Here is a 27,913-nt window from a genome sequence, read left to right on the forward strand (position 1 = left end):
ATTGAGATGGGTAATTTAGTAGCCAGGTGGATGAAAACTGAGAAGGGGGCCTATGTATAATACTCCTGCTGTATCTGGGTCATTGGACCAGTGTTTCGCAACACCAGTCTCCAGAGCGCCAATGACTCACCCACACACCCACCGTGCGTTAGCCTATGCTCTCTCAATGCAGCTGTTCAGTCTGTGTGTGTGTGAGTGAACGCGTTCGGCCGTGCGCGTATATATATTCGCCCGACCGACCACATGTTCACCCGAACGTAGAGCATGCGCTTGCCATGCAGAGGTGGCATGGGGACGTTAAATCTTTAGGTGGAAAAAAAATGAAAGACATAGAAACATCATCCCTGCATCTATATTGCTGTACAATCATCATCCCTGCATCTATTTTGCTGTACAAACATCATCCCTGCGTCTATATTGCTGCTGTAGCCTATGTTATGTAATCCATATTGGGGACTCCCCGCCCACACAAGCAATCCGCATACCAAACTGCACATACAGTAGGTATTTGTTGTTTTCACCTCAAGAAAAGGAAAACTCACAACACCTTATCATTAGTGTAAACGGAGGCAGTGTGGGCTGCATTTAGCCTACTGTGTCAGTCACAGCAAATCTCACCCGACTCGTTTTGTCAAACGCTGCAATGTCTTGTCGAACGCTGATCAATACTGAGATTATGATGACGTCGCTACATACAAGTAGCAACATTGTTCATGTTGTGGAGGGGTATGATATGACAATAACAACACTGTAGGCCGAATAAAACTAATAGTAGATAACATATATTTATAATCAGTAGGCCTGTCTTTCTCCATTCATTCATTTCAAACATCCCCAGTAGCCTATGACCAGCTAGCACTGAAGCAACGTTAAACGTAGTTATTTGCTTTCTGCAGCAGGGCAGAGATACAACAATGTAACCTGGTTTAGTTACTGTACGTCCATTGTGAGCTCCCCTCCACTCAAGCACGCCCAACTACAGGCCACTGTAAACAAGTGAGATTTGTGGGACGTGTGTCTTGAAAAACAGGGTTTGACCAATGAACGCGGACATCTTTACCACATGGTTAGCTTGTTTACTAGAAGACCTGAAAACCCCGCTGAATATAGAGTTTAAGAAAACCCGGAATTGAATGTCGTGTCTTAATATCAAAACTTGACACCTGCAGCTATATTTCCACACTAAAATGGTGTCACCGCCGTTGATTTATCTATCCGATTGAGGCTACGAGTAAAGTACACGGTTATTGGCGTCCAAGGGCATTGTATGGTATTTACTTGAGACTGTTTTAGCAGAAGAAAAGCTCCATTCCAATCCTGCCACTGACTCCATATCGGGTTTGGATATAACCAGCATACAACCCTTTTTCCAGGCACAGAAAATAGCATTTCAAGTTACAGCCGGTTAAAGCGAGCTTGAAGGAAGGGGGTGTGTTAAAAAATTGGCGGAGGTAAGTGCACTGTACCCATTGAAACTTTGGGTTGTTTTTCTCAAAGAAAAGTGCTGTTTATGATGCATTTTTCAACGATGCTTGTCAACGTTCTAGTAGATTTCTTCTGTATTGCATAAGGACTCGATTGTAAGGGTATACAACAACAAAAAAAACGTGTTGATCTGATCGCTGCAAAATGTATTGGGGCTCATTTTTAGATGACCATGTTGATCAACTGTCGAGTGGCAAAGAATATTAGGAGGACGCAGTCAAAACAGACTCACTGTTTTTATTTGTGGGCCATCAATCATTCTTCAATGAAGCAATGCTGAGTAGTGCTGTACGGACATTTTCTTTTAAAACATAACAGAGTATCAGAATGTAGGCTGGGCTACTGTAAAAGTCATGTTTTGCATCCTAAACTCTCTTGTGCGCAGTGCTCCTTTGTTACAATAACCTTGTTAATGAATTTATTCCTTTTAACTTCCAAGATGATTCTATTATTGTGGAACCTGTAAAACATGCAAAAAACATGTATACTAATAAAACAATTATTATGCATTATAGTGAATAAAATATTTACATTAAAAGTGTTGTAGTGAGGATATTGCTGCATTAGGGATAACATGGTGGTATTTTCATGGTATTTTTTTTGATGTAACGCCATGGTTAGTAAGCTCACCTAGAAGTTGTTTTGGTAAGGGAAAATACACAATGGGCAGTTAGTGCGGGCATGCGTGGTTATACCACTCTTTACCGATAGGGGGTGGACACTCCTTCAGAGTGATGTTTTTGTAAGCACAACGCTTCTAAATGCAATGATGATGACATTGATTGACACCTTGAATTAAAGCTTCCCATTCACCCCCTGGTCAACGTTATTATGCTGCGTTGTTATTATCATGTTATTACATGAAGTAATAGTAAAGTTGTGGAGATATACACTGATGAGAATGATGATGATGACAGTGATAATAAAGCTATTTTTTATTTTATTTTATTTAACCTTTATTTAACTAGGCAAGTCAGTTAAGAACACATTCTTATTTACAATGATGGGCTACCAAAAGGCAAAAGGCCTCCTGCGGGGACAAAAGCCAAACTTTGGGGGGCTCCAAATAATGCTAATTTGCCGATTCTATTTCTTTAAAATGCAGTGGTGAACTGTTACAGTGGTAAATATGAATAAAAATGTGTGTTCCAAATTAAACGAACACCCCCACCTGTCTGTCATGGACAATACAGTCGCCTACAAGGACATACTCTTCAGAGCAAACTGATTTGAAATAAAACAATATTGCTTTCCTGAAAATAATATTTAGAAACAAATATTAAGAAAGTAGAGGATTACATTTGCATGCACATGCATAGGTAGTTAAATAAAGGTTAAATAAATAAAAATAAAAGGGGCCTCATCTGTCATTCAAGGGGATTTGCGCCCCCCTTGCCCTCCTAGGTATCCTTGTGGCGCAGCAGTCTAAGGCACTGCATCTCAGTGCTAGAGGTGTCACTACAGACACCCTGGTTTGATTCCAGGCTGCATTGCAACTGGCCGTGATTGGGAGTCCCGTAGGGTGGCACACAATTGGTCCGGGTTTGGCTGGTGTAGGACATCGTTGTAAATAAGAGTTTGTTCTTAACTGACTTGCATAGTTAAATAATAATAATCACATTCTGGTCAGAATTACAAACATCTTTTAGGATGTGTTTTTTACCTAGTATTCCTGACAGTATGGGCCGGGGCGGCAGGTAGCCTAGTGGTTAGAGCGTTGGGTCAGTAATCAAAAGCTTGCTGGATCAAATCCCCAAGCTGACAAGGTAAAAATCTGTTGTTCTGCCCCTGACAGTAGGCTGTCATTGTAAATAAGAATTTGTTCTTAACTGACTTGCCTAGTTAAATACAGGTCAAATAAATAAAGTATGCCGTCTGTAACTGGGGATTGTGGCATGTACAGTAGAGAGCTACTGTAACACAGAAGGCCAATGTTGTGCAATCAAAGGAAATGCTGTTACGATCAGATCAGTTCACTATTACAACAATGAGTCAACCATTACTGGAATCAAGGAGGGGGATGGAGAGAAAAAACCTGACTGTAATTTGAGTTTTTTTTATGGCAGTTGCCAACCAGACCTTGAGAGACGTCTCCTTCTCACTCTCATTCTCCTAGTCTCTCAAATGTTTTCTTTCATACAGATTTGGATCTTAATTTGAGCCATCTTGCTACAGCAGGAAAATGTGAATTATTATGCGGATTATAATTAATGCACATTTTTGTAGAGGTTGATCAACTTTTCATTCGGTCAAATCGAGTCTGAAATTTCAAAGTGGAAATTACAAACTTTAGAAGCCTTTTAAAAACTCAAATACACTACAAGTTTGCATTTCCTGCAGTGCAGGAAAATTCTCAGCAACAGACCCCTACCCACATGTACATACTGTATTACCTCAATTACCTCAGCTACCTCGTACCCCTGCACATTGACTCAGTACTGGTACTCCTTCTATGTACAGTTTTATACACTTTTATTTCTTTCATCACATTCCCAGTGGGTCAGAAGTTTACATACACTCAATTAGTATTTGGTAGCATTGCTTTTAAATTGTTTAAATTGTAACTTGGGTCAAATGTTTTGGATACCCTTCCACAAGCTTCCCACAATAAGTTGGGTGAATTTTGACCCATTCCTCCTGACAGAGCTGGTGTAACTGAGTCAGGATTGTAGGCCTCCTTGCTCGCACACGCTTTTTCAGTTCTTCCCACAAATATTCTACAGGATTGAGGTCAGGGCTTTGTGATGGCCACTCCAATACCTTGACTTTGTTGTCCTTAAGCCATTTTGCCACAACTTTGGAAGTATGCTTGGGGTCATTGTCCATTTGGAAGACCCATTTGCGACCAAGCTTGAACTTCCTGACGGATGTCTTGAGATGTTGCTTCAATATATCCACATCATTTGGAGTGGTTGAAAAACACGTTTTTAATGAGTCCAACCTAAGTGTATGCAAACTTCCGACTTCAACTGTATAGCCTTGTTAATGTTTTTATTGTGTTTCTATTTCCTTTTTTATTTAGAAAATATTTGTCTTACTTTTTACCTCTGCATTGTTGGGAATGGGCTCATAAGTAAGCCTTTCACTGTAAAGTCTACACCTGTTGTATTAGGTGCATGTGACCAATACATTTGATTTGTGATTAGTATCTGTACTACTCAGTCTTTGGCTTCCCTGGTGGCGTTGGTGTTGCTTACACACACACACACACACACACACACACACACACACACACACACACACACACACACCCTCCTCTCTCCCCCACCCTGCACTCCACTCCACACCCCCCACCCCAAATCTTTCCCACCTGTAAATTCTTCTTCTGTACTCTGTAGAAAGGATGACTCACTGTGTCTGTCTTGCTCTCTGGTATTGAGACTTGCATCAGTTTCATGATGACATCCAAATAGTGATTTTATTGACTACATGAGACAGGAAGCGTGATTGGTGGTAGAATGAGTCCTCCGCTTTGCAGGGGAACGTTCAGTAATTATTGGGAGAGTATTATTGAAGAATCCCACCCCAGCTTATTGGAGACTGTTTGGAGACTGTTTGGAGACTGATTGGACACTGATTGGAAACTTATTGGGGACTTATTGGAGACTGTTTGGAGACTATCATTGGAGCAGTGTCTTGACTTTTAGCCTTTTTTCCTAAGCAGGGTAAATACAAAGTATTTTGACATAATCATGTATTTTGACTGCTTTGCAGGGTAACTTGAATAACATGAAATTCAACAAGTGGAAAGAGTCATTAGTGGTGCACTCTTTTGTAATAACTATGTAATTCATATTCTGTCTGGTTTGAAGAGAATATTTACAGGCTACTGTTACGTAATTGTATGTTAAAACCTAAGGTAGGCCTAAACATTCCATTGGGATGTTGAATTGCAGCTAACTTTAGCTCTGTGTGTAGATGGTCTGACCAGCAACCAGCCCTTCCTCTCTTTAAATAAGTATCAAGACAAATCTAATGATGAACAACAGTGTCCAAAATGGAAGGGCTCCAAAATAGGTCATCATGGGACATTTTTGTGTTCCAATTAGTGTTGTCACGATACCGGAATTTTGACTTCGATATCGATACAATGTTTAGTATCACAATACTCGATACCAAAACGATACCACGACAATCTTTGGGCCTCTTTTGCATTGAAGTAGCCTCTTTTATCAAAATGTGCACTGTCTCTTTAACCAGTAATGACTTAATTTGCTGATATTCTTTGGGAGAGATGTGAGAGAGAGACCAAATAATTGAATGACTAATGCTTTTGGTGGCAATCGTCTTTGAAATAAGCATATTTAGCATTGTGGTTTGCACATTTTTTAAGTGCTGAGAAAAGTCCTAAAATAATATTTCAGCCTATCAAATACTATTTTTAAGAAATGTATAATTTTTGTATAGTTATGTGATTCACAACCAAACAGTGGTGGAAAAAGTACTACATTTTCATACTTGAGTCAAAGTGAAGATACCTTAATAGAAAATGACTCAAGTAAAAGTGAAAGTCACCCAGTAAAATACTACTTGAGTAAAAGTCTAAAAGTATTTGGTTTTAAATATACTTATGTATCAAAAGTAAATGGAATTGCTAAAATGTACTTAAGTATCAAATGTGAAAGTAAAAGTACAAACCATTTCAAATTCCTTAGATTAAACAATGTTGTTGTTTTTTTATTGGCAGATAGCCAGGGGGCACACTCCAACGCTCAGACATCATTTACAAACGAAGCATTTGTGTTTAGTGAGTCCGCCAGATCAGAGGCAGTAGGGATGACCAGGGATGTTCTCGTGATAAGTGTGTGAATTGGATAATTTTCCTGTCAAAATGCAACAAAAACTTTTGGGTGTCAGGGAAAGTGTATGGAGTAAAAAGTACATTATTATCTTTAGGAATGTAGTGAAGTAAAAGTTGGCAAAAATATAAAAAGTAAAGTACAGATACCCCTCAAAATTACTTAAGTAGTACTTTAAAGTATTTTTACTAAAACACTTTACACCACTGCAACCAAAGTACTTGGGTAGTGGATTGATATTAGCTTTAGCTGTCAGCTAGCAAGGGAAGCCTACAAAGCTGTAAGCTACCAGTATCTTCATCTACTGACCACGTTTACATGCACACAGTATTCCAGATAGCAGCTCATATCCCGCTTAACATTTTAGTCGGGATATGCTGTTTACATGCACCTTTGATATCCTGCTCATGAGTATCCCTGTATCCATGAATGAATAGAATATTCCTGATTTAAGTTCATATTGGTTAAATGGAAGAGTAACTGAAATCTGGACACTGACTCTAGGCCTATAACCGCTCACATGTAGTGTAATATCATATTAACTCCTGCAGAATTGTGCATTTTTGCAGTGAAATTATACAACCGATGTTCATTTTGTCTCGGGAACAGGAGCGGAGAAAAATGATTTCTTTCTTTCAGCATCGCTGGAGAAAATGGGAATGTGCATGTAATGTGTTATCTCTGACACTATATCAGCAGACAGTATTTGAACCACATAAAATATGCACCCAAGATGAAAGGAAGCCTTATCAGAAATGTGTTTTGTCCTTTTCTCAGCTTTTCATTTCCTAATTTCCGTTTTTCACTGTTTTGGGGAGTTTTTGTGTTTTCTCCCTGGTCCCTAAACGAAACAGACAACTTTACCAGTGTTAACTAGATTACTAATGCATTCATTCTATCAATGTAAGATATTATTCTTTATTTAGTCTTCTGGGGCAACAAATGATGACAGAAGAGAAGCTGCATTTATCAAACTATAGTTGACAAACAAATGGCCTAGCAAATGTCGGAAATTATAAGCAGAAACGTAATTTAATTTATAGTAAATTAATGATAGTATGCTAAATTATTATGGAATTATTATGGTGATTTGTTTGACAATTGGATGAAAACATCATCACACAACACACGTGATTTGAGAAATGGAGCCTGCGCAGACCGCAAAAACAACAGTAAAGGGGATGAGACGTTTACATGCCACAGTATCCCGTCTTAGAACAGCATATCCCAGGCATCTTATCTGGGTTTCTCATAACTGGGATACAAGCTTTTTGGGGTTATTGTAAACAGAACATGATGATTATAAAACAGAGTACTTGAGTATCCCGAATAATAACGGGATATGGATGTGAATGTAAACCTGGTCACTGTAAAGTGAAAATTTCTACATGCTGTGTCGCATTATTCTATTAGTCTGCAATTCAGGGCGTTTCTGTGTGTGGGCCTTCCCTTAAGCATCCCATTTGTTCCTTCATAAATGCCTCCCCGAGCATCCCATTGGTTCCTGCATGATCGCCCCCCCCTCCCCCCCTCGAGCACAACAACTTCAATTGTGTGACTCTTTGGAATGTGTCCTTCACATTCAACAGTGTCCTTCGCTCCTGCCTGCTGAACACCTTCCCTCACCTTCGTTCACAGAACAGTGGGAATACTGTGTCCGACAAGCAGGGGCGAAGGACATTGTCGACTCCGCCTTCCGCCAGCTACTCTAGTGCACAGCAGGCGGGGGTGACACCATGTGCTAGCTAGCTTGCTAGTTAGCTAACACACAGTGTCTCCCCTGCCCACATGTTGTGTACCGGAGTCCTCCTAGGACTAGCTAGCTAGCACACTGTGTCCTTCGCTCCCATTTGCCGAACACCTGCCCTCATTGTTGTTAACAGAACTGCAGTGCCCAACAGGCAGGTGCGAAGAACAACAGGCAGGTGCAGTTGGTGCGAAGAACACCGGGCGCATTCAAGCAGATCATTTTTGTCAAGATGTTGACCAATGTTGGTCACCACCTTTCAAATGTGTTGCATAACATAACATTTTTCTGACTTGCAACTACATGTCGACTGCATTAACTTTACAAAAATCATGTGATATCATACAGTTTTTATGAAGTCGCCTTCAAGTCACTGTGGTTGCTTCTCACCAACTACACCATGCAACCATCACCTGCATTGTGGGAGGGACTATTTGTCAACCAATCATTAGGGTGTTTTTGTTTGACCCACACGAACGTGGCCAAAGACATGACTGTGAAACAGCAAACAACTTTGCCACGATTCTAAAGCTACACGTGATAGGCTACAAATGAAAGTGATATTTGATATCTAACCAATTAATTGTACACACACACGCTATGTTTTCATTCTGTGAGTGTGGAATATGGGGTGTATAGAGAAGTCTATTTCTACATTTATAAAGAAAAACTTTTATAAGCAATAGCATCTATGTTGACACTGCCATGTTGAGTTGATCTGAGCCTTGCTGTTTGAAAAGCACTACAGTTTTCAACTCGGCTATCGCAGATGCACCTCCCTGACATCATTCGCCAACTTTTGTCTACAGTCGGCTTCGTTAGGCTTACCGCTCGAACACACCCACTGTCTACCGGTGTTGCCCCTGCTTCCCTTTAGCTATTCCGGTACACAGCAGGCGGGAAGCGGGAGTTACACCGTGTGCTAGCGAACTAGCTAGCGAACTAGCTAGCTTGCTCGTCACCTCCCACCTGCTGTGTAGCAGAGTCTTACGTAGGACTAGCTAGCTAGCACACAGTGTCCTTTGCTTCAGCCTTCCGAACACCTGCTCTTGCCATCAACAGTTCCCGACGGGCAGGGGCGAAGGTCGCTACTGGGAAACACTCTTTTCACGCCACTTCGATACTGAAGTTACTTTTTTGTAGCAGGTTAGGAGAACTTACGCATCAGGTTAGGATAATTAACGTAGCAGGTTAGGAAACTGTAGTTAAGGTTAGGAAAGGGGTTACGGTTAGCGAAAATGCTCTCCTAACCTGCTACTAAAATCACTTTGTATCAAAGTAGCGTGAAAAGACTATGTCCCTCATGATACCTACTGTACTGGAGCGCCCCCACCTGTCCCAGCTTAAAAATGTAACAATACAAGTATCAAGAGGTGTTCCTGCAGATGCGAGAATGACCACATGCAGGAACGCCCCAAATTGCGCCCTTCTCCAAGACTGTTAACTTCTGTGCAGCATGAGTGTGGTGCTAACACAATGCAGCCCAGACTAGACTCCCAGTGCAGGCTAGCAGTGAGTGAGTGGAGCTAACATGATGCAGCTCAGACTCCCAGTGCAGGCTAGCAGTGAGTAAGTGGAGCAGGCAGGGTGAGCTATGATAAGGGGTCGGCTGCACTGATATAGACAGGCTTGATCCATGAGACACATTTGACAGAAATACCGAAAGTAACAAATATTCTAGTACCGAACCGTTTTTCGTGTTCTAGTATCGAAAAAGTACAGAAGTTTCAGTATACCGTGCAACACTAGTTGTAGCTTTATTAGCTTGAGCCATCTAATCCCAAGCCACTACACATACAGTATATAGTCAGAGGGCGGTGTAAAAAAGGGGTCGCCTCTACCCACTGATTTGGGGTCAAATTTGTTTTTATCCCTCTAATGGTCAAGGATAGGGTTGGCGGATATGGTAATCTTATCCAAGATCAGGAGCAATTTCAACCAAGAGCTTTTAAGGAGAGGAGGTGGGGAGAGGGGTAGATTGTGGTCTGAGACGGGTGTTCAAAAATGTAACCAAAAATGCCTTCCCCGCACATTTAATCAATCCATCAAGGTTCATGGCATCAACACATGCATCTGAACAGATATGACAATGTCAATGAAGGCAACTTTATAGGGCTTTGAAGCGTGAAATACAATAGGAAATGGAGCACAAAGATTTTCTCTGTTATATAATGTATTGAAAGCAGATGGTAAATTTCTAAGGGCTGGATTCAATTCGCATCGCAGAAGTATCGCGGAAGACGTTTTCTCCAATCTTGTTTCTTCTCTTTCAGCTGTACCTCTCTCTCACTCCGTCCTATTCTACGACCAGTCTTTGCCATTGTTCCAGAGAACCAAACCTCAATAGATCTTCTGAGTCTACAGACACAGTGTTACTCCCAACCATGTTACCCAAGACTCGTCTGGGGAAGCGTTCCCCCCTAGGGGCATTGCTGTGTACCTCCTGCCCATCCATGGAGAGCACACTGGAGACAGGGGCCCACGGGGACCCTGAGGGGGGTGTGGGGAGCCCAACTATGGGACCACCAGGGCCCCAGCATCTCAGCAGGTTCAACTTCAAACTACACCCTGGACAGAAGGTGAGGGAGAGGGGAGACAGGGAGCGGTGGGGAGAGAAGGGGGATGGAGGGAGAGAGGGTGAGAAGGGAGAGTGGGAAAGGAATGAGGGTAGAGGAGAGAAGGGGCTAGATCGACAGAGTGTAGGTGAGAGAAGAGAGGGAGGGAGAAAAAGTGGAATGCACTGTTCTTATGTAACTTTTCATAACTACTACAGATGTAGGATCTTCATTTGAGCCAATTTAAGAATCCTGCAGCAACAGGAAATTACTTTAGTTAATGGACATTTTTGAAAGGGTTGATACATTTTTCGTAAGGGAAAATCATGTCTGAAATTTCAAAGTGGAAAGTACAAAATTCAGAAGCCTAAACCTCAAATACACTACACGTTTTCAATTTCCTGCATTGCAGGAAAGTTCTCCTGCAACAGGGTGATCTGTATCTATCCCAATGTGGTCTCAGCCTTCTGTTTTCTGCTTGAGAGAAAAACAGCCAATGTGTCTGTCTGTCACTGTCTGTTCCCATTATCTTTCCCTCGTTTTCAGTGTTTTTATAAATCAGTATCTCTTGGCCTTTATCCCATCTCTTCTCATCTACAGTATTTCACTCCTCTCTCAGGTGAACAGGCTGGGCAGCAGTCCACTGTCATTCTGTCACTGTCACTCTGCCTTTGTCCACTGGGCTGTTTGATGGCCACAGTGGCACGATTACCTCAAGGCATCGTTTTTTTTATATCGGTCTCTCTTTTTCTTTATCTCTGTCTCTCTATGTCTTTCGCACCACTCTCCCCCTAGCTTGACACTAACTCTGACTTGTTGTTTTTGACTTGTCATTGTACTTCTCTATCCCTCTCTCTCTGTCTGTCTCTCGCTTTGCCCCTCTCTCTCTCTCTCTCTCTCTCTCTCTCTCTCTCTCTCGCTCCCTCCCACTCCCTCCCTCCCCGATTTAACATGTCACTGTCTCTAAACCCTCCCTCCCTCCACAGGTGTATGTGTTGTGTGGAGGGCGTGAGTGCACAGGGGTGGTGGAGCAACACAACCATGTGGATAATGAGGTGGCCATCCTGCTGCCTGCTCTGGGACAGCATGTCCTGAGGAAACTACAGGACGTCTGGACCTCCCCCACCGTCCCTCCTCATCCTCCTGCTGCAACACAGAGCACAAGGAAACCATACCAAGTGTCCTCCTGCATCGATGTTCCCAATGTGCCCAGGAGGTAAGGGTAGTGTAATGTAGTGTGGGGAGGTATGGGTAGTGTAATGTAGTGTGGGGAGGTAAGGGTAGTGTAATGTAGTGTGGGGAGGTATGGGTAGTGTAATGTAGTGTGGGGAGGTAAGGGTAGTGTAATGTAGTGTGGGGAGGTATGGGTAGTGTAATGTAGTGTGGCGAGGTAAGGGTAGTGTAATGTAGTGTGGGGAGGTAAGGGTAGTGTAATGTAGTGTGGGGAGGTAAGGGTAGTGTAATGTAGTGTGGGGAGGTAAGGATAGTGTAATGTAGTGTGAGGAGGTAAGGATAGTGTAATGTAGTGTGGGGAGGTAAGGGTAGTGTAATGTAGTGTGGGGAGGTAAGGGTAGTGTAATGTAGTGTGGGGAGGTAAGGGTAGTGTAATGTGGGGAGGTAAGGGTAGTGTAATGTAGTGTGGGGAGGTAAGGGTAGTGTAATGTAGTGTGGGGAGGTAAGGGTAGTGTAATGTAGTGTGGGGAGGTAAGGGTAGTGTAATGTGGGGAGGTAAGGGTAGTGTAATGTAGTGTGGGGAGGTAAGGGTAGTGTAATGTAGTGTGGGGAGGTAAGGGTAGTGTAATGTAGTGTGGGGAGGTAAGGGTAGTGTAATGTAGTGTGGGGAGGTAAGGGTAGTGTAATGTAGTGTGGAGAGGTAAGGTTAGTGTAATGTAGTGTGGGGAGGTAAGGGTAGTGTAATGTAGTGTGGGGAGGTAAGGGTAGTGTAATGTAGTGTGGGGAGGTAAGGGTAGTGTAATGTAGTGTGGAGAGGTAAGGGTAGTGTAATGTAGTGTGGAGAGGTAAGGTTAGTGTAATGTAGTGTGGGGAGGTAAGGGTAGTGTAATGTAGTGTGGGATGTAAGGTTAGTGTAATGTAGTGTGGGAGGTTAGGGTAGTGTAATGTAGTGTGGGGAGGTAAGGGTAGTGTAATGTGGGGAGGTAAGGGTAGTGTAATGTAGTGTGGGATGTAAGGTTAGTGTAATGTAGTGTGGGGAGGTAAGGGTAGTGTAATGTAGTGTGGGGAGGTAAGGTTAGTGTAATGTAGTGTGGGGAGGTAAGGGTAGTGTAATGTAGTGTGGGATGTAAGGTTAGTGTAATGTAGTGTGGGAGGTTAGGGTAGTGTAATGTAGTGTGGGGAGGTAAGGGTAGTGTAATGTGGGGAGGTAAGGGTAGTGTAATGTAGTGTGGGATGTAAGGTTAGTGTAATGTAGTGTGGGGAGGTAAGGGTAGTGTAATGTAGTGTGGGGAGGTAAGGGTAGTGTAATGTAGTGTGGGAGGTAAGGGTAGTGTAATGTAGTGTGTGGAGGTAAGGGTAGTGTAATGTAGTGTGGGGAGGTAAGGGTAGTGTAATGTAGTGTGGGGAGGTAAGGGTAGTGTAATGTAGTGTGGGGAGGTAAGGGTAGTGTAATGTAGTGTGGGGAGGTAAGGGTAGTGTAATGTAGTGTGGAGAGGTAAGGTTAGTGTAATGTAGTGTGGGGAGGTACGGGTAGTGTAATGTAGTGTGGAGAGGTAAGGGTAGTGTAATGTAGTGTGGGGAGGTAAGGGTAGTGTAATGTAGTGTGGGGAGGTAAGGGTAGTGTAATGTAGTGTGGGACGTAAGGTTAGTGTAATGTAGTGTGGGGAGGTAAGGGTAGTGTAATGTAGTGTGGGGAGGTAAGGGTAGTGTAATGTAGTGTGGGAGGTAAGGGTAGTGTAATGTAGTGTGGGGAGGTAAGGGTAGTGTAATGTAGTGTGGGGAGGTAAGGGTAGTGTAATGTAGTGTGGGAGGTAAGGGTAGTGTAATGTAGTGTGGGGAGGTAAGGGTAGTGTAATGTAGTGTGGGAGGTAAGGGTAGTGTAATGTAGTGTGGGGAGGTATGGGTAGTGTAATGTAGTGTGGGGAGGTAAGGGTAGTGTAATGTAGTGTGGGGAGGTATGGGTAGTGTAATGTAGTGTGGGGAGGTATGGGTAGTGTAATGTAGTGTGGGGAGGTATGGGTAGTGTAATGTAGTGTGGGGAGGTAAGGGTAGTGTAATCTAGTGTGGGGGGGTAAGGGTAGTGTAATGTAGTGTGTGGAGGTAAGGATAGTGTAATGTAGTGTGGGGAGGTAAGGGTAGTGTAATGTAGTGTGTGGAGGTAAGGATAGTGTAATGTAGTTTGGGGAGGTAAGGGTAGTGTAATGTAGTGTGGGGAGGTATGGGTAGTGTAATGTAGTGTGGGGAGGTAAGGGTAGTATAATGTAGTGTGGGAGGTTCTGTATGAGGTTGGGCATGTGTATGTTTATGGGAGCAGGGTATACGTCTGTCTGTCTGTGTGTGTGTGTGTGTGTGTGTGTGTGTGTGTGTGTGTGTGTGTGTGTGTGTGTGTGTGTGTGTGTGTGTGTGTGTGTGTGTGTGTGTGTGTGTGTGTGTGTGTGTGTGTGTGTGTGTGTGTGTGTGTGTGTTTTGTGTGTGTGTGTGTGTGCGTGTGTGTGAATGTACCTTATCCCTCTCCCCTTTCTCCCTGCTCCAGCTCCAGGAGTCCAGAGTCAGTGGATATGGATGAGATGATGGCAGCCCTCGTTCTGACCAGCCTGTCCTGCAGCCCTGTTGTTCAGAGCCCACCTCACAGAGACACAGTCATAGGTAATTCATTGATATATTAATTGATTGATAAGCTCTTAATTATATATATATTTTTTTTGTCATTAATCATTGCAGGTTTAATCTAATATGTGTGTGTGTGTGTGTGTGTGTGTGTGTGTGTGTGTGTGTGTGTGTGTGTGTGTGTGTGTGTGTGTGTGTGTGTGTGTGTGTGTGTGTGTGTGTGTGTGTGTGTGTGTGTGTGTGTGTGTGTGTACACAGCAGGTTCTACTGGCATGGAGTGCGGGGCGGGGGAACTCTCAGACAGCGGCAGCAGTGGCTACTGGAGCTGTGACCGTGGCTACAGAAGCCCGGCCCCATCTCCGCCAATCACAGAGACAGAAGGTCACAGCCTGGCCACACCCACTGATGAGGGATTGGACATGGAGCTGGAGCAGGTGCTGTTTGATGAGCCTGCGCCACGGAAACGCAGGGTGAGTAGGGTAGTCACGGAAATAACCTTGCTAAAATTTACCAGAATTGACTGGCAAACACATCAGCTATTAGCTATTTGTTCTTCATTTAGAGTTGAGTCAGTTCCATCAACCTTGCTTAACTGTGAACTTGTGTTCCCTCTCTCCAGAACTCAGTGAAGGTGGCCTACAGGTGTCTGTGGCCCAACTGTGGGAAGATTCTGACGTCTGTCGTGGGGATGAAACGTCACATCCGTACCCTGCACCTGGGGTAAGTGACAATAACATTTCCAATGATGTATCCACAAAGCTTTATAAAATACTTGTATTGTTAGAATGTGGGAGTGCTTCTACTAGCAGTGGTAGTGGCAGAAGAATACAAAAAATCAACAGTTGCATTAATCTATGTACCATATGTGTTTTCCCTTCCACAGCCAGAGTGTTGAGCATGAGCGTTGCTCCCGCAGCGAGGAGGACTTCTACTACACAGAGATCCACCAGCGGGAGCTGCAGCCCCTCACCCCACCTCCTGGGGTCTCCACCCACACCCCTATCCCTACCACTAGCACCAGCACCCCCTGGTTGGCCTGTGCCTCCCCCTCCAGCCCCTCTACCTCTGGGGTAGGACCAGGAGAACCAGGGGTAGGAGCAGGAGCTGGAGGAGACTCCCCAACAGAAGTGAATCCCCAGCCCAGCCAGCTCAGCCAGTCTGCCCCCTCCATCCCAGGGTGCTTCGGACAGGTCCACTCTGAGCACTCCTACCAGGTAGGCACTAGGACAGGGTTCCCCAACTGGTGGTGGGTGATTTGTTGGACATAAAATACTATAAAAACACCAGCAAATCAGATCCAAGTGATTTTAATTTGTTCCCAAAGTATTCCCACACATAATAGAGATACACTCAGTAGCCAGTTTATTAGGTGCACCCCCCATCTAGTACCGGATCGGATCCCCCTTTGCCTCCAGAACAGCCTGAATTCTTTAGGGCATGGATTCTACAAGGTGTGGCGTTCAAACGTTGCTCAATTGGTATCAAGGGACCTAACATGTGCCAGGAAAACATTCCCCACACCATTACACCACCGCCACCAGCCTGTACCATTGACACCTGCTTACACCAATCCTGGCTCTGCCATCAGCATGACGAAACAGGAACCGTGATTCGTCAGACCAGGCAACGTTTTTCCACTCAATTGTCCAGTGTTGGTTATCGCGTCCCCCCTGGAGCCGCTTCTTCTTGTATTTAGCTGATAGGAGTGGAACCTGGTGTGGTCGTCTGCTGCAATAGTCCATCCGTGACAAGGACTGACAAGTTGTGCGTTCTGAGGTGCCGTTCTGCACACCACTCTTGTATTGCGCCATTATTTGCCTTTTTGTGGACCGCCTGTTAGCTTGCACGATTCTTGACAGATGTTTTTTGTTTGGCAGACCATTCTCGGTAAACCTTTGACACTGTCGTGTGTGAAAAGCCCAGGAGGCCTGGCCGTTTCGGATATACTGGAACCGGCGCACATTGGCACCGGCGATCATACCGCGCTCAAAGTAACTGAATGCCTCGATGCCCACCGTTTGTAGGAGAGAACCATTTCCATGAACATGATGGTGTACTGTACCTAATACATGTTCACATTTTCTCTGTTCTGGACATAAAAAGTGGAAAACAAATGTTTCTTGAGTTGAATACATTACAAGCACGCGATGAGCAGCTATTGAAACCTCTGTATTGTTTTGCAAGTGGTTATACAGCCTTTTGTTTTGGTCGCAACCTGATTGCGACCATTGACCACATTGTTTACTTCTGCAGGCTCCTGCTTCAGTCCAGGTGGTGGCATCACCCGTCTCTGTTTCCTCCACCTGCCGTTGGACCAAACCCACCTCCACCCCCCAACCAAGTCAGGTAGGCTTGCATTAGGATTTAAAACTGAAAGTATGCATTCATTTGACCTTGCCTGGTGGGTCGTTACACGAAATGAGTGCCTTTTGCCTCCCTTTGATATTTTAAGTAGAAATTGTGCACAAATATTGAATTTTAAAAGCCTGTTATATTTAATGAAGTGCCCTTTAATATAGACCACATGGAGAATTCAATAAAGCAGATTTTTTTTAAATATGAATAAATACTTTTTTCACATGTCCCTCCGTGTACCTTCTGTGACTTCCAGGAAGATTTTAATCCCAATCCTTAACCCCAACATTTCTCAAACATGTCACCATCATTCTAAAGCCCTAGTTATTTTGTTATTTTGCATTCAATTGCCCTTCCCTGTTGCACACATCAAGCTTCCATTTCACCTGTCACAAGGAGTTTTATGGCTGATTTAAGCTGAAATCGTCAACCCTGTTACTTTATTTGGGATTTAATAGGCACGTACTTTAGTCATTTTATTATTTAACCTCTTTAGATGGGAAAACGTGTTTTTTTTATTGAGTTGAACATGTTTTCTTTATGACAGCATGTTAAAATTGGGTGAAATCAACAACAAAAAATCCACCAAGTTACACATCTCAAAAGGCCCCCGAATTCATGTAACAACCCTGGTGTACCAGGTGGGTAGAGCTGCACTTTGGGACCAAAGGAATGTTCTCAAATGCGCAAACTCCGCCCATCCCGCGTCTCAGCTGATAATTAATACAAATGCACCTAGAAAGAAACCCTGACTCCTGAGGCTCTTGAACGCAACCCTGACTGTAGAATCCAATAGAATAATCTGAAGGGAAATTCCCATAGATAATTTGCGTATAAACACTCAGTTAAGAACACCACAATTGCTGTTCATGTTTCATGCTGTATGTCCAGGTATATGCTATTTTCACTTCATTTTCCCCCTTTAAACACAGAGCTTTCCATATCTCCCAGCTTTCTGAATTCATCACGCATTTTCTTGAAAAGCGTGCATTTGCATAAACATTTCCCCCTACAGAGCCTTTGCCAGTATGTGTTTGTGGAGTAGAAGTCAGTCCATCAGGGACAAAGAACGCTTGTTTTATAGGATAGATTTATTGCCCTGCCTCCAGAGCTGCTCTATACTGCCAATAGCGTGTCGTAGATATTTACCAGGCAATCCCCTTGTTGATTTGATAATATTTTCCATTACCGAACATCGCCTTTGTCTCCACTGGCCCATAGACTCCCGTTCTGTGGTGCTACATCACTGCCACCTATCGATCGTTAGTAGGAACTGGGGGTCATTTTTATGTGTTGTAAACAACACGTGGTCAATGGCACGATCAAGTCACTGCAGTAGATCAGCTGCAGTGCACACACAGAACAGTCATTGCACGTACCCTTTTCAGCAGTAAACATGGATTGTTCAATTTGATGTGCACTAAATATGCATTGGATTTTGACCATTTGGACAGATCGTTTGTCATGAATGCTAAAATAGTGGATAAAGAGTTTCCTTGCTAATTCATCTGTGTTGTTTTGCTGGACTTGTACCTTGCAGTATTGTTAGATGTCCACATCAAATGCAATATGTCCTCATTTATTTGATTAGTATATTTGTCAGGGACCATCCACAAAAAATGTATTGCACCAGATGTATCTTCCTCCTTCAGTTCACATCTGCAGCAGTTATGTGCAGTAGTGTATACAGAGATTTTACTACAATTTACTACAAATTAAGTGTTTTCAAAGGCTGGTCATGGCTCACATCAACACCATTATCCCAGAAACCCTAGACCCACTCCCATTTGCATACCACCCTAACAGATCCACAGATGATGCAATCTCTATTGCATCTACACTGCCCTTTCCCACCTGGACAAAAGGAACACACCTATGTGAGAATGCTATTCATTGATTACAACTCAGCGTTCAACACCATAGTGCCCTCAAAGCTCATCACTAAGCTAAGGACCCTGGGACTAAACACCTCCCTCTGCAACTGGATCCTGGACTTCCTGACTGGCCGCCCCCAGGCGGTAAGGGTAGGTAACAACATATCCGCCATGCTGATCCTCAACACAGGGGCCCCTCAGGGGTGCGTGCTCAGTCCCCTCCTGTACTCCCCGTTCACTCATGACTGCACGGCCAGGCACGACTTCATCACCATCATTAAGTGGTCCAAGCACACCAAGACAGTTTTGAAGAGGGCACGACAAAACCTATTCCCCCTCAGTAGACTGAAAATATTTGGCATGGGTCCTCAGATCCTCAAAAGGTTCTACAGCTGCACCATTGAGAGCATCCTGATCGGTTGCATCACTGCCTGGTATGGCAACTGCTCGGCCTCTGACCGCAAGGCACTACAGAGAGTAGTGCGTACGGCCCAGTACATCACCGGGGCCACGCTTCCTGCCATCCAGGACCTCTATGCCAGGTGGTCTCAGAGGAAGGCCCTCGTCATAGACTGTTCTGTCTGCTACCGCATGGCAAGCGGTACCGGAGCGCCAAGTCTAGGTCCAAGAGGCGTCTAAACAGCTTCTACCCCCAAGCCATAAGACTCCTGAACATCTAATCAAATGGCTACCCAGACTATTTGCTTTGCCCCCCCTCTTTTACTCCACTGCTACTCTGTTATTATCTATGCATAGTCACTTTAATAACTCTACCTACATGTACATATTACCGACATTTCCTCGACTAATCGGTGTCCCCACACATTGACTCTGTACCGGTACCCCCTGTATATAGTCTTGCTATTGTTATTTTACTGCTGCTCTTTAACTACTTGTTACTTTTATTTCTTATTGTCATATTGTATTTTTTATACTGCATTGTTTGTAAGGGGCTTGTAAGTAAGCATTTTACTGTAAGGTACCTGTTGTATTCGGCGCATGCTAATATATTTTGATGTGATTTGAAATCCCTGGGAGGGCCGCATAGTCCAAATAGTGTAAAAGATTCCAGGGTTTTTCTTTATTTTATTTTTTACTTTTTTCTGTGTTATAGAATAATAGTGAAGACATCAAGACTATGAAATAACACATATGGAATCATGTAGTAACCAAAAAAGTGTTAAACAAATCAAAATATATTTTATATTTGAGATTCTTCAAAATAGCCACCCTTTGCCTTGATAATCGGGGCAGCAGGTAGCCTAGTGGTTAGAGCGTTAGGCCAATAACCAAAAGGTTGCTGGATCGAATCCCTGAGCTGACAAGGTTCTACCCCCCACTGTTCCCTTTTAGGCCGTCATTGAATTTGAGATTTTTTGGTTCCAACCGCCGTGAGACGCAGAGTAGGTGAACGGATGATCTCCACATGTGTGGCTCCCACCGTCAAGCATGGAGGAGGAGGTGTGATGGGTGGGGATGCTTTGCTGGTGACACTGTCAGTGATTTATTTAGAATTCAAGGCACAATTGACCAGCATGGCTACCACAGCATTCTACAGCAATACGCCATCCCATCTGGTTTGCTTTTAGTGGGACTATCATTTGTTTTTCAACAGGACAATGACCCGAAACACACGACCAGGCGGTGTAAGGGTCATTTGACCAAGAAAGAGAGTGATGGAGTGCTGCATCAGATGACCTGACATCCACAATCACCTGACCTCAACCCAATTGAGATGGTTTGGGATAAGTAGGACCGCAGAGTGAAGGAATAGCAGCCAACAAGTGCTCAGCATATTTAGAAACTCCTTCAACACTGTTGGAAAAGCTTTCCAGGTAAAGCTGGTTGAGAGAATGCCAAAAGTGTGCAAAGCTGTCATCAAGGCAAAGGGTGGCTACTTAGAATAATCTAAAATATATTTGGAATTGTTTAACACTTTTTTGGTTACTAAATGAATCCATATGTGTTATTTCATAGTTTTGATGTCTTCACTATTTTTCTACAATGTTGAAAATAGTTCAAATAAAGAAAAACCCTAGGTGTGTCCAAAATTTTGACTGGTACTGTACAGTTTTTGAAAAAGTACTCAATTGTCATACTTGAGTAATAGTAAAGATATCTTAATTGAAAATGACTCAAGTAAAAGTGAAAGTCACCCAGAAAAATACTACTTGAGTAAAAGTCTAAAAGTATTTGGTTTTAAATATACTTAAGTATCAAAAGCAAATAGAATTGCTAATATGTACTTAAGTATCAAAAGCAAATAGAATTGCTAATATGTACTTAAGTATCAAAAGCAAATAGAATTGATAATATGTACTTAAGTATCAAAAGTAAAAAAGCGTTTCAAATTCCTTGTATTTTTTATTTAACCTTTATTTAACTAGGCAAGTCAGTTAAGAAGAAATACTTATTTACAATTACAGCCTACCCTGGCCAAACCCGGACGACCCTGGCCAATTGTGCGCCGCCCTATGGGAATCCCAATCACAGTGGGATGTGATACAGCCTTGATTCGAACCAGGCACTGTAGTAGAGGTCGACTGATTATGATTTTTCAATACCGATACCGATTATTGGAGGACCAAAAAAGCCGATACCGATTAATCTGATTTTTTTAAAACTTTATTTGTAATAATGACAATTACAACAATACTGAATGAACACTTATTTTAACTTAATATAATACATCAATAAAATCAATTTAGCCTCAAGTAAATAATGAAACATTTTCAATTTGGTTTAAATAATGCAAAAAACAAAGTGTTGGAGAAGAAAGTAAAAGTGCAATATGTGCTATGTAAGAAAGCAAACGTTTCAGTTCCTTGCTCAGAACATGAGAACATATGAAAGCTGGTGGTTCCTTTTAACATGAGTCTTCAATATTTCCAGGTAAGAAGTTTTAGGTTGTAGTTATTATAGGAATTATAGGACTATTTCTCTCTATAGCATTTGTATTTCATTAACCTTTGACTATTGGATGTTCTTATAGGCACTTTAGTATTGCCAGTGTAACAGTATAGCTTCCGTCCCTCTAGTTAGTGCGCGCTAACTAGCTAGCCATTTCACTTCGGTTACACCAGCCTCATCTCGGGAGTTGATAGGCTTGAAGTCATAAACAGCGCAATGCTTGACGCACAACGAAGAGCTGTGGCAAAACGCACGAAAGTGCTGTTTGAATGAATGTTTACGCGTCTGCTTCTGCCTATCACCGCTCAGTCAGATACTTGTATGCTTGTATGCTCAGTCAGAGCATAGCAGGACACGCTAGATAATATCTAGTAATATCATCAACCATGTGTAGTTAACTAGTGATTTTGATTGATTGTTTTTTATAAGATAAGTTTAATGCTAGCTAGCAACTTATCTTGGTTTACTGCATTCGCGTAACAGGCAGTCTCCTTGTGGAGTGCAACGAGAGAGAGGCAGGTCGTTATTGCGTTGGACTAGTTAACTGTAAGGTTGCAAGATTGGATCCCCCGAGCTGACGAGGTGAAAATCTGTCATTCTGCCCCTGAACAAGGCAGTTAACCCACCGTTCCTAGGCGTCATCGAAAAATAAGAATGTGTTCTTAACTGAGTTGTCTAGTTAAATAAAGGTATAAAAAAAATATTACATTTTTTTTTGATCGGAAAATCTGCGCCCCAAAATACCGATTTCCGATTGTTATGAAAACTTGAAATCGGCCCTAATTAATTGGCCATTCCGATTAATCGGTCGACCTCTAGACTGTAGTGATGCCTCGTGCACTCAGATGCAGTGCCTTAGACCGCTGTGCCACTCGGGAGCCCGGGTGGTGCAGACGGCATAATTGTATTTTTTGTATTAAGTGGCGGATAGCCAGGGGCACACTCCAACACTAAGACATAATTTACAAATGAAGCATTTGTGTTTAGTGAGTCCATCAGATTAGAGGCAGTATGGATGACCAGGGATGTGAACTGGACCAATTTCCTGTCAAAATGTAACGAGTACTTAAGTACTTTACACCACTGGTGCTGTATATATATATATATTTTTTAAATTTATTTTATTTTATTTTATTGTTTTATACATTTTCGGTATGGAAAAATGCTTTCAATGTAAACGTAAATGACTTAAACCAGATATAAAGTATGTAGGACAGATAATATAATTGTTGAGAACTAACAATCACCAAAATAAAAGCTAGATCATCTGGGAGATTTGAAAATTCCCAAAACAATGAATATAGCAATGAAAATGTTGTTATTATGTTTGAGTAAAACAACACAGCATTAGCCATGGCCAAATGCATAGAATTGCAGGAAATTTCAGTTGAAGTCGGAAGTTTACATACACCTTCGCCAAATGTTTTTCACAATTCCTGACATGTAATCCTAGTAAAAATCCCATGTTAGGTCAGTTAGGATCACCACTTTATTTTAAGAATGTGAAATGTCAGAATAATAGTAGAGAGAATTATTTACTTCAGCTTTTATTTCTTTCATCACATTCCCAGTGGGTCAAAAGTTTACATACACTCAATTAGTATTTCGTAGCATTGCCTTTAAATTATTTAACTCGGGGCAAACATTTTGGGTAGCCTTCCACAAGCTTCCCACAATAAGTTGGGTGAATTTTGGCCCATTCCTCCTGACAGAGCTGGTGTAACTGAGTCAAGTTTGTAGGCCTCTTAGCTCGCACACGCTTTATCAGTTCTACCCACAGATTTTCTATGGGATTGAGGTCAGGGCTTTGTGATGGCCACTCCAATACCTTGACTTTGTTGTCCTTAAGACATTTTGCCACACCTTTGGAAGAATGCTTGGGGTCATTGTCCACTTGGAAGACCCATTTGCGACCAAGCTTTAACTGATGTCTTGAGATGTTGCTTCCATATATCCACATAATTTTCCGTCCTCATGATGCCATCTATTTTATGAAGTGCACCAGTCCCTCCTGCAGCAAAGCACCCCCACAACATGATGCTGCCACCCCCGTGCTTCACGGTTGGGATGGTGTTCTTCGACTTGCAAGCCTCCCCATTTTTCCTGCAAACATAACGATGGCCATTATGGCCAAACAGTTCTATTTTTGTTTCATCAGATCAGAGGACATTTTCCCAAAAGTACGATGTTTATCCCCATGTGCAGTTGCAAACCGTAGTCTAGCTTTTTTATGGTGGTTTTGGAGCAGTGGCTTCTTCCTTGCTGAGCGGCCTTTCAGGTTATGTCGATATAGAACTCATTTTACTGTGGATATAGATACTTATGTACCTGTTTTCTCCAGCATCTTCACAAGGTCCTTTGCTGTTGTTCTGGGTTTGATTTGAAATTTTCTCACCAAAGTACGTTAATCTCTAGGAAACAGAACGAGTCTCCCTCCTGAGCGGTATGATGGCTGCGTGGTCCCATGGTGTTTATACCAGCGTACTATTGTTTGTACAGATGAACGTGGTACCTTCAGGCGTTTGGAAATTGCTCCCAAGGATTAACCAGACTGGTGGAGGTCTACAATTTTCTTTCTGAGGTCTAGGCTGATTTGTTTGATTTTTCCATGATGTCAAGCAAAGAGGCACTGAGATTGGAGGTAGGCCTTGAAATACGTACACCTCCAATTGACTCAAATGATGTCAATTAGCCTATCAGAAGCTTCTACATCCATGACATCATTTTCTAGAATTATCCAAGCCCAACAGTTATCTTAGTGTATGTAAACTTCTGACCCACTGGAGTTGTGATGCAGTGAATTATAAGTGTGTATGTCTGTAAACAATTGTTGGAAAAATTACTTGTGTCATGCACAAAGTAGCTGTCCTATCCGACTTGCCAAAACTATAGTTTGTTAACAAGAAATTTGTGGAATGGTTGAAAAACAAGTTTCAAATGATGTAAACTTCTGACTTCAACTGTATAGTGGCACCCTGTCCTTGTTTCCTTCCTTAATCTGCAGATCCTTTCAAATCAGTGCAGATGAAGGAGAGGAGACTTGGAAAAGAAGCCTTTTGATTGGATGGTATTTGTGATTCTGCTCAAATCCCTCTTCATTACCTCTAACGCAGGCAGTAATAATATGTGTATGTTCTGTCGTTTTTCTCTGCTTTTCATCTGTGTGTTTCCCCCTCTGTCCACCAGGGCACACCATTCCTTGTGCGGTCAGTCAGTGTGGGAGAACAGTGGCTGCAGCAGCAGAATGCCCCAATTAGGCCACACCCTGCCAGCACCTCTCCCCCACGCAGCCACTGGACCTCAAGGTGAGCTATTATACTATACTATATACTATTACTACTGTATTGCTATTGATAACATATCTGCCTCAGTCAATTTGAGTCTACGGTCATTTGCCTTCTCGCATCCCTCTATGCATCCCTCTCTACACATGTCTCTCTGTCCAATTCCATTCATACATTTACTGTCAACTAACTCAATCTCTGACTCTCTCCCTCTTCCATCTCCTCTCTCTTTCCCTCCCCCCCTTTCTCTCTACAGGAGGATCCGTGGCGAGGCTAAGAAGTGTCGTAAGGTCTACGGCATCGAGCACCGGGATCAGTGGTGCACCGCCTGTCGCTGGAAGAAAGCCTGCCAGCGCTTCCTCGACTGAACTCCTAACCTGAAGAAGAGAGGGACGAAGAGAGAAAAAGAGATATGGAGGAGAGAAAGAAAGTGAGAGACTGCCAGAAGAGAGGAGCAGTCACCTCTTCAAGTGAAGACTGAGGAAAGATCTGGGGGTCAACCAGTGGAGCAACATGTACGTTGGTGTTTATTTCTTTTATTTTTTTATTCGTTTTTTTGTACTTTTTACAACTTTACTAAAAGTTTTTTTTATGTACTTTGTTCATGTCTTTGAGAACTTCGGGTTCTTGTGTGTTGGTGCTCACGGTGAACTTGGCGGGCGCAGCTTAATGACCTATGACCGGTAACCTATGATCTATACCTGCAGCATAGTCCCGCATCTCAGTTCCTCTGTCTTCCTGCCCAGTGAGGGGCTATACAGGAAGCAGACTTCTTCTCTTCCAAATCTTTGGCCGTATCCTATAACCAGCAGCTCGTCTATACCCAGCAGCTATATAGAGGATCCCTATTGCTCTATGACATCATGCCGTCCATAACTTGGCTTGGGAACAAGGCTTTCTGCTTGTTGCCAAGGGTGGACATGAGCCAGGCAGGTGCTGAGCAGAATATCTGATCTGTAAATCAATCCAACTTCCAAATGCCTGGGCAAGAACAGATCCATATGATACAAAGATTAACCGATACATTCACGCTTTGGCTTTCTGTCAGTGTAGGTGGTGGAGAATGAACGATTAGGAGAAGAAAGTAAAGTGATACAAGGAGGGAGTTAGCCCTAAGTAGCAGAGGTGAAGCTTCATTAAATACTTAGTAACAAGCATGCTAAATACAGGACCTGTGTCAGAGAGGAGAGATGCTGGACATCAACTTGTTCAGTTTTTTGTTAATAATGTATACCATCTGTTATCAATTCCATAAAGTGCGCTGATTGGCTGGGAGAATCCCCCTTGACCTATAGGATTCCATCTACTCATGATCTACCAATCAGTAAGTTGTAACATGTAAGTTGTGTCTTAAACATTGAGAGTTGTAATTGGAGGAGATGTAAAATGCAGATTTGGGATTCATATGCCCAACCCGTCTGATGATGTGTTTATAAGCCATTTATTCCTGCAAATTCGTATGTAGCTTTTTTATTGTAATGGGCTTTTTTAAGGAAACAAAAATAACGTTTTGTCGACATCGACTATGTCATTTGTATTGTGTGTTTCGTTATATTATCCAGCAATGTTGTGTCTATATTTTGCAACTTGTCGTTTTTTCTAAGATGTGTTAAATACAATGTTCCGCCAAGAATTACGATGTTGTGGGATATAGGAATCAATTCACATACTTTAGACCAATCAGATGTCATACACACTGATTTTCACTTCTCTGACTATGATGCAAGCAACTGTTAAAAGTTAAAGACTCAGTATCTCGTCCTTGTTGTTAGCAGCTACTGTAGCTATCCTTCCTGTTTTGCCTTAGTCTTCTTTGTTCGGGTCAACAGATCATCTGTAAGAGCAGCCATTTTGTAAGAGCAGAGTCTTTTGGGGGGGGGTTACACCAGAAATGGTCTATAATATAGCCAAGTAACAGGCTTTAGTTACACTAACAGATATAATTTTAAGCACTGTAGTTTATTGTTAAAGAGACACTATGACAGAATAGGACATGGAAGGATTGGGTCCTTTTACAACATGGAGGTCATTGGCAGGTTGTGTCTTACATCATTGTAATAAAATTAAACATTTGTATAATATATTTGGGCAGGAATCTATCTCCGTACATTTGTCATATACTTGGATGGCCAATAACCCATACCGCTCTCATTAGTGGCGATACACTAATTTAATTTAATTATCGCGGTTCCTGGTTAGATGTGGAATGTACCAATAATAATATCTTAAATATGGTGCCGGCATTGAGTCTGAATGCATTTAACAGGCTAAGTTAGGCTTATTTTAAAATGATATGCTGCTCGGGGGCATTGTGGCCCTAACCCAAACCCTTGTCACTCTACCACCTATTGTAAATGAACATGCATACATCTCTGTTGAAAAAGCGTTTAATGAACGTTCGGCATAAACGGATGTTTCATATGTTAAGACCCAAAATATATTCATGATTGTTTATTGAAACTCATGTTTCCTTGCAGTAAGCCAATGAATCCACAGAAGCAAAAAAACAAAACAATTGTATTTATATATATTGTCCTATGTATGTACTTAGAGAAAAAACAACTGTTGAATAAAGTATAATTTGTATTATGATGCACTCATTTTATATGGAATCTGAAATGTTTTTGTCTTTTTGATGTTGAAATATACTTGATAAAGATTTATCCTGTCTAAAGTAGTCTTCTATTTTGTAGTGTTTAAAACAAATCTTGTCCTGGGCCTTTTAAGATAGATATATTTAAATATGCTCCAAAATATGTGACGGAAACTACTCTAGGCTTTCCATTTTGGCTTATGAGCCTGTATCTATACAGGAGATTTTATTCAAGAGAACATGATGATGATCATTATTATTATTATACAAGACAATATTGGTCTGGAAATGTTCTGTGTAATAAATGGGGTGTTGTGGGATTGATACAGTATAAAATGATGTCATCATCTTGTGAACATTCTAGAACATTGGAACAAAACACCTCAAGACACAGAATCATTTGCTGCATGACAAGCCACAAAAGAAATAGTAAACTATCTTTATTGATATGTTCAATTTCTGCTATTTACAGGTTTTATACTGCACAACAAAATGGTTTCACATAATAACAATGTAAAGAAAAACAACACT

The 27,913-nt window shown here is 42.3% G+C and overlaps 1 protein-coding gene across 3 annotated transcripts; it reads left to right on the forward strand.

Annotated features, from left to right (window-relative positions):
* The first annotated feature begins 1,069 nt into the window (after positions 1 to 1,069).
* LOC110504187 (zinc finger protein 395) lies at positions 1,070 to 27,466 on the forward strand. 3 transcript variants are annotated; one of them, XM_036962430.1, is made up of 10 exons: positions 1,070 to 1,451; positions 10,305 to 10,610; positions 11,573 to 11,802; positions 14,299 to 14,405; positions 14,625 to 14,836; positions 14,986 to 15,086; positions 15,250 to 15,580; positions 16,620 to 16,712; positions 24,692 to 24,810; positions 25,046 to 27,466. In XM_036962430.1, the coding sequence occupies exons 2-10, from the start codon at positions 10,416 to 10,418 to the stop codon at positions 25,155 to 25,157; spliced, it is 1,500 nt and encodes a 499-aa protein (XP_036818325.1). In that variant the 5' UTR covers positions 1,070 to 1,451; positions 10,305 to 10,415; the 3' UTR covers positions 25,158 to 27,466. The 3 variants fall into 3 exon arrangements, with proteins under 3 accessions (XP_036818325.1, XP_036818324.1, XP_036818323.1); XM_036962429.1 differs by having other exon boundaries at positions 1,071 to 1,451; positions 14,293 to 14,405; positions 14,628 to 14,836; XM_036962428.1 differs by having other exon boundaries at positions 1,074 to 1,451; positions 14,293 to 14,405.
* Positions 27,467 to 27,913: the final 447 nt, after the last annotated feature.

The sequence above is a fragment of the Oncorhynchus mykiss genome, chromosome 25, assembly GCF_013265735.2.
Source record: "Oncorhynchus mykiss isolate Arlee chromosome 25, USDA_OmykA_1.1, whole genome shotgun sequence".
NCBI lineage: Eukaryota > Metazoa > Chordata > Actinopteri > Salmoniformes > Salmonidae > Oncorhynchus > Oncorhynchus mykiss.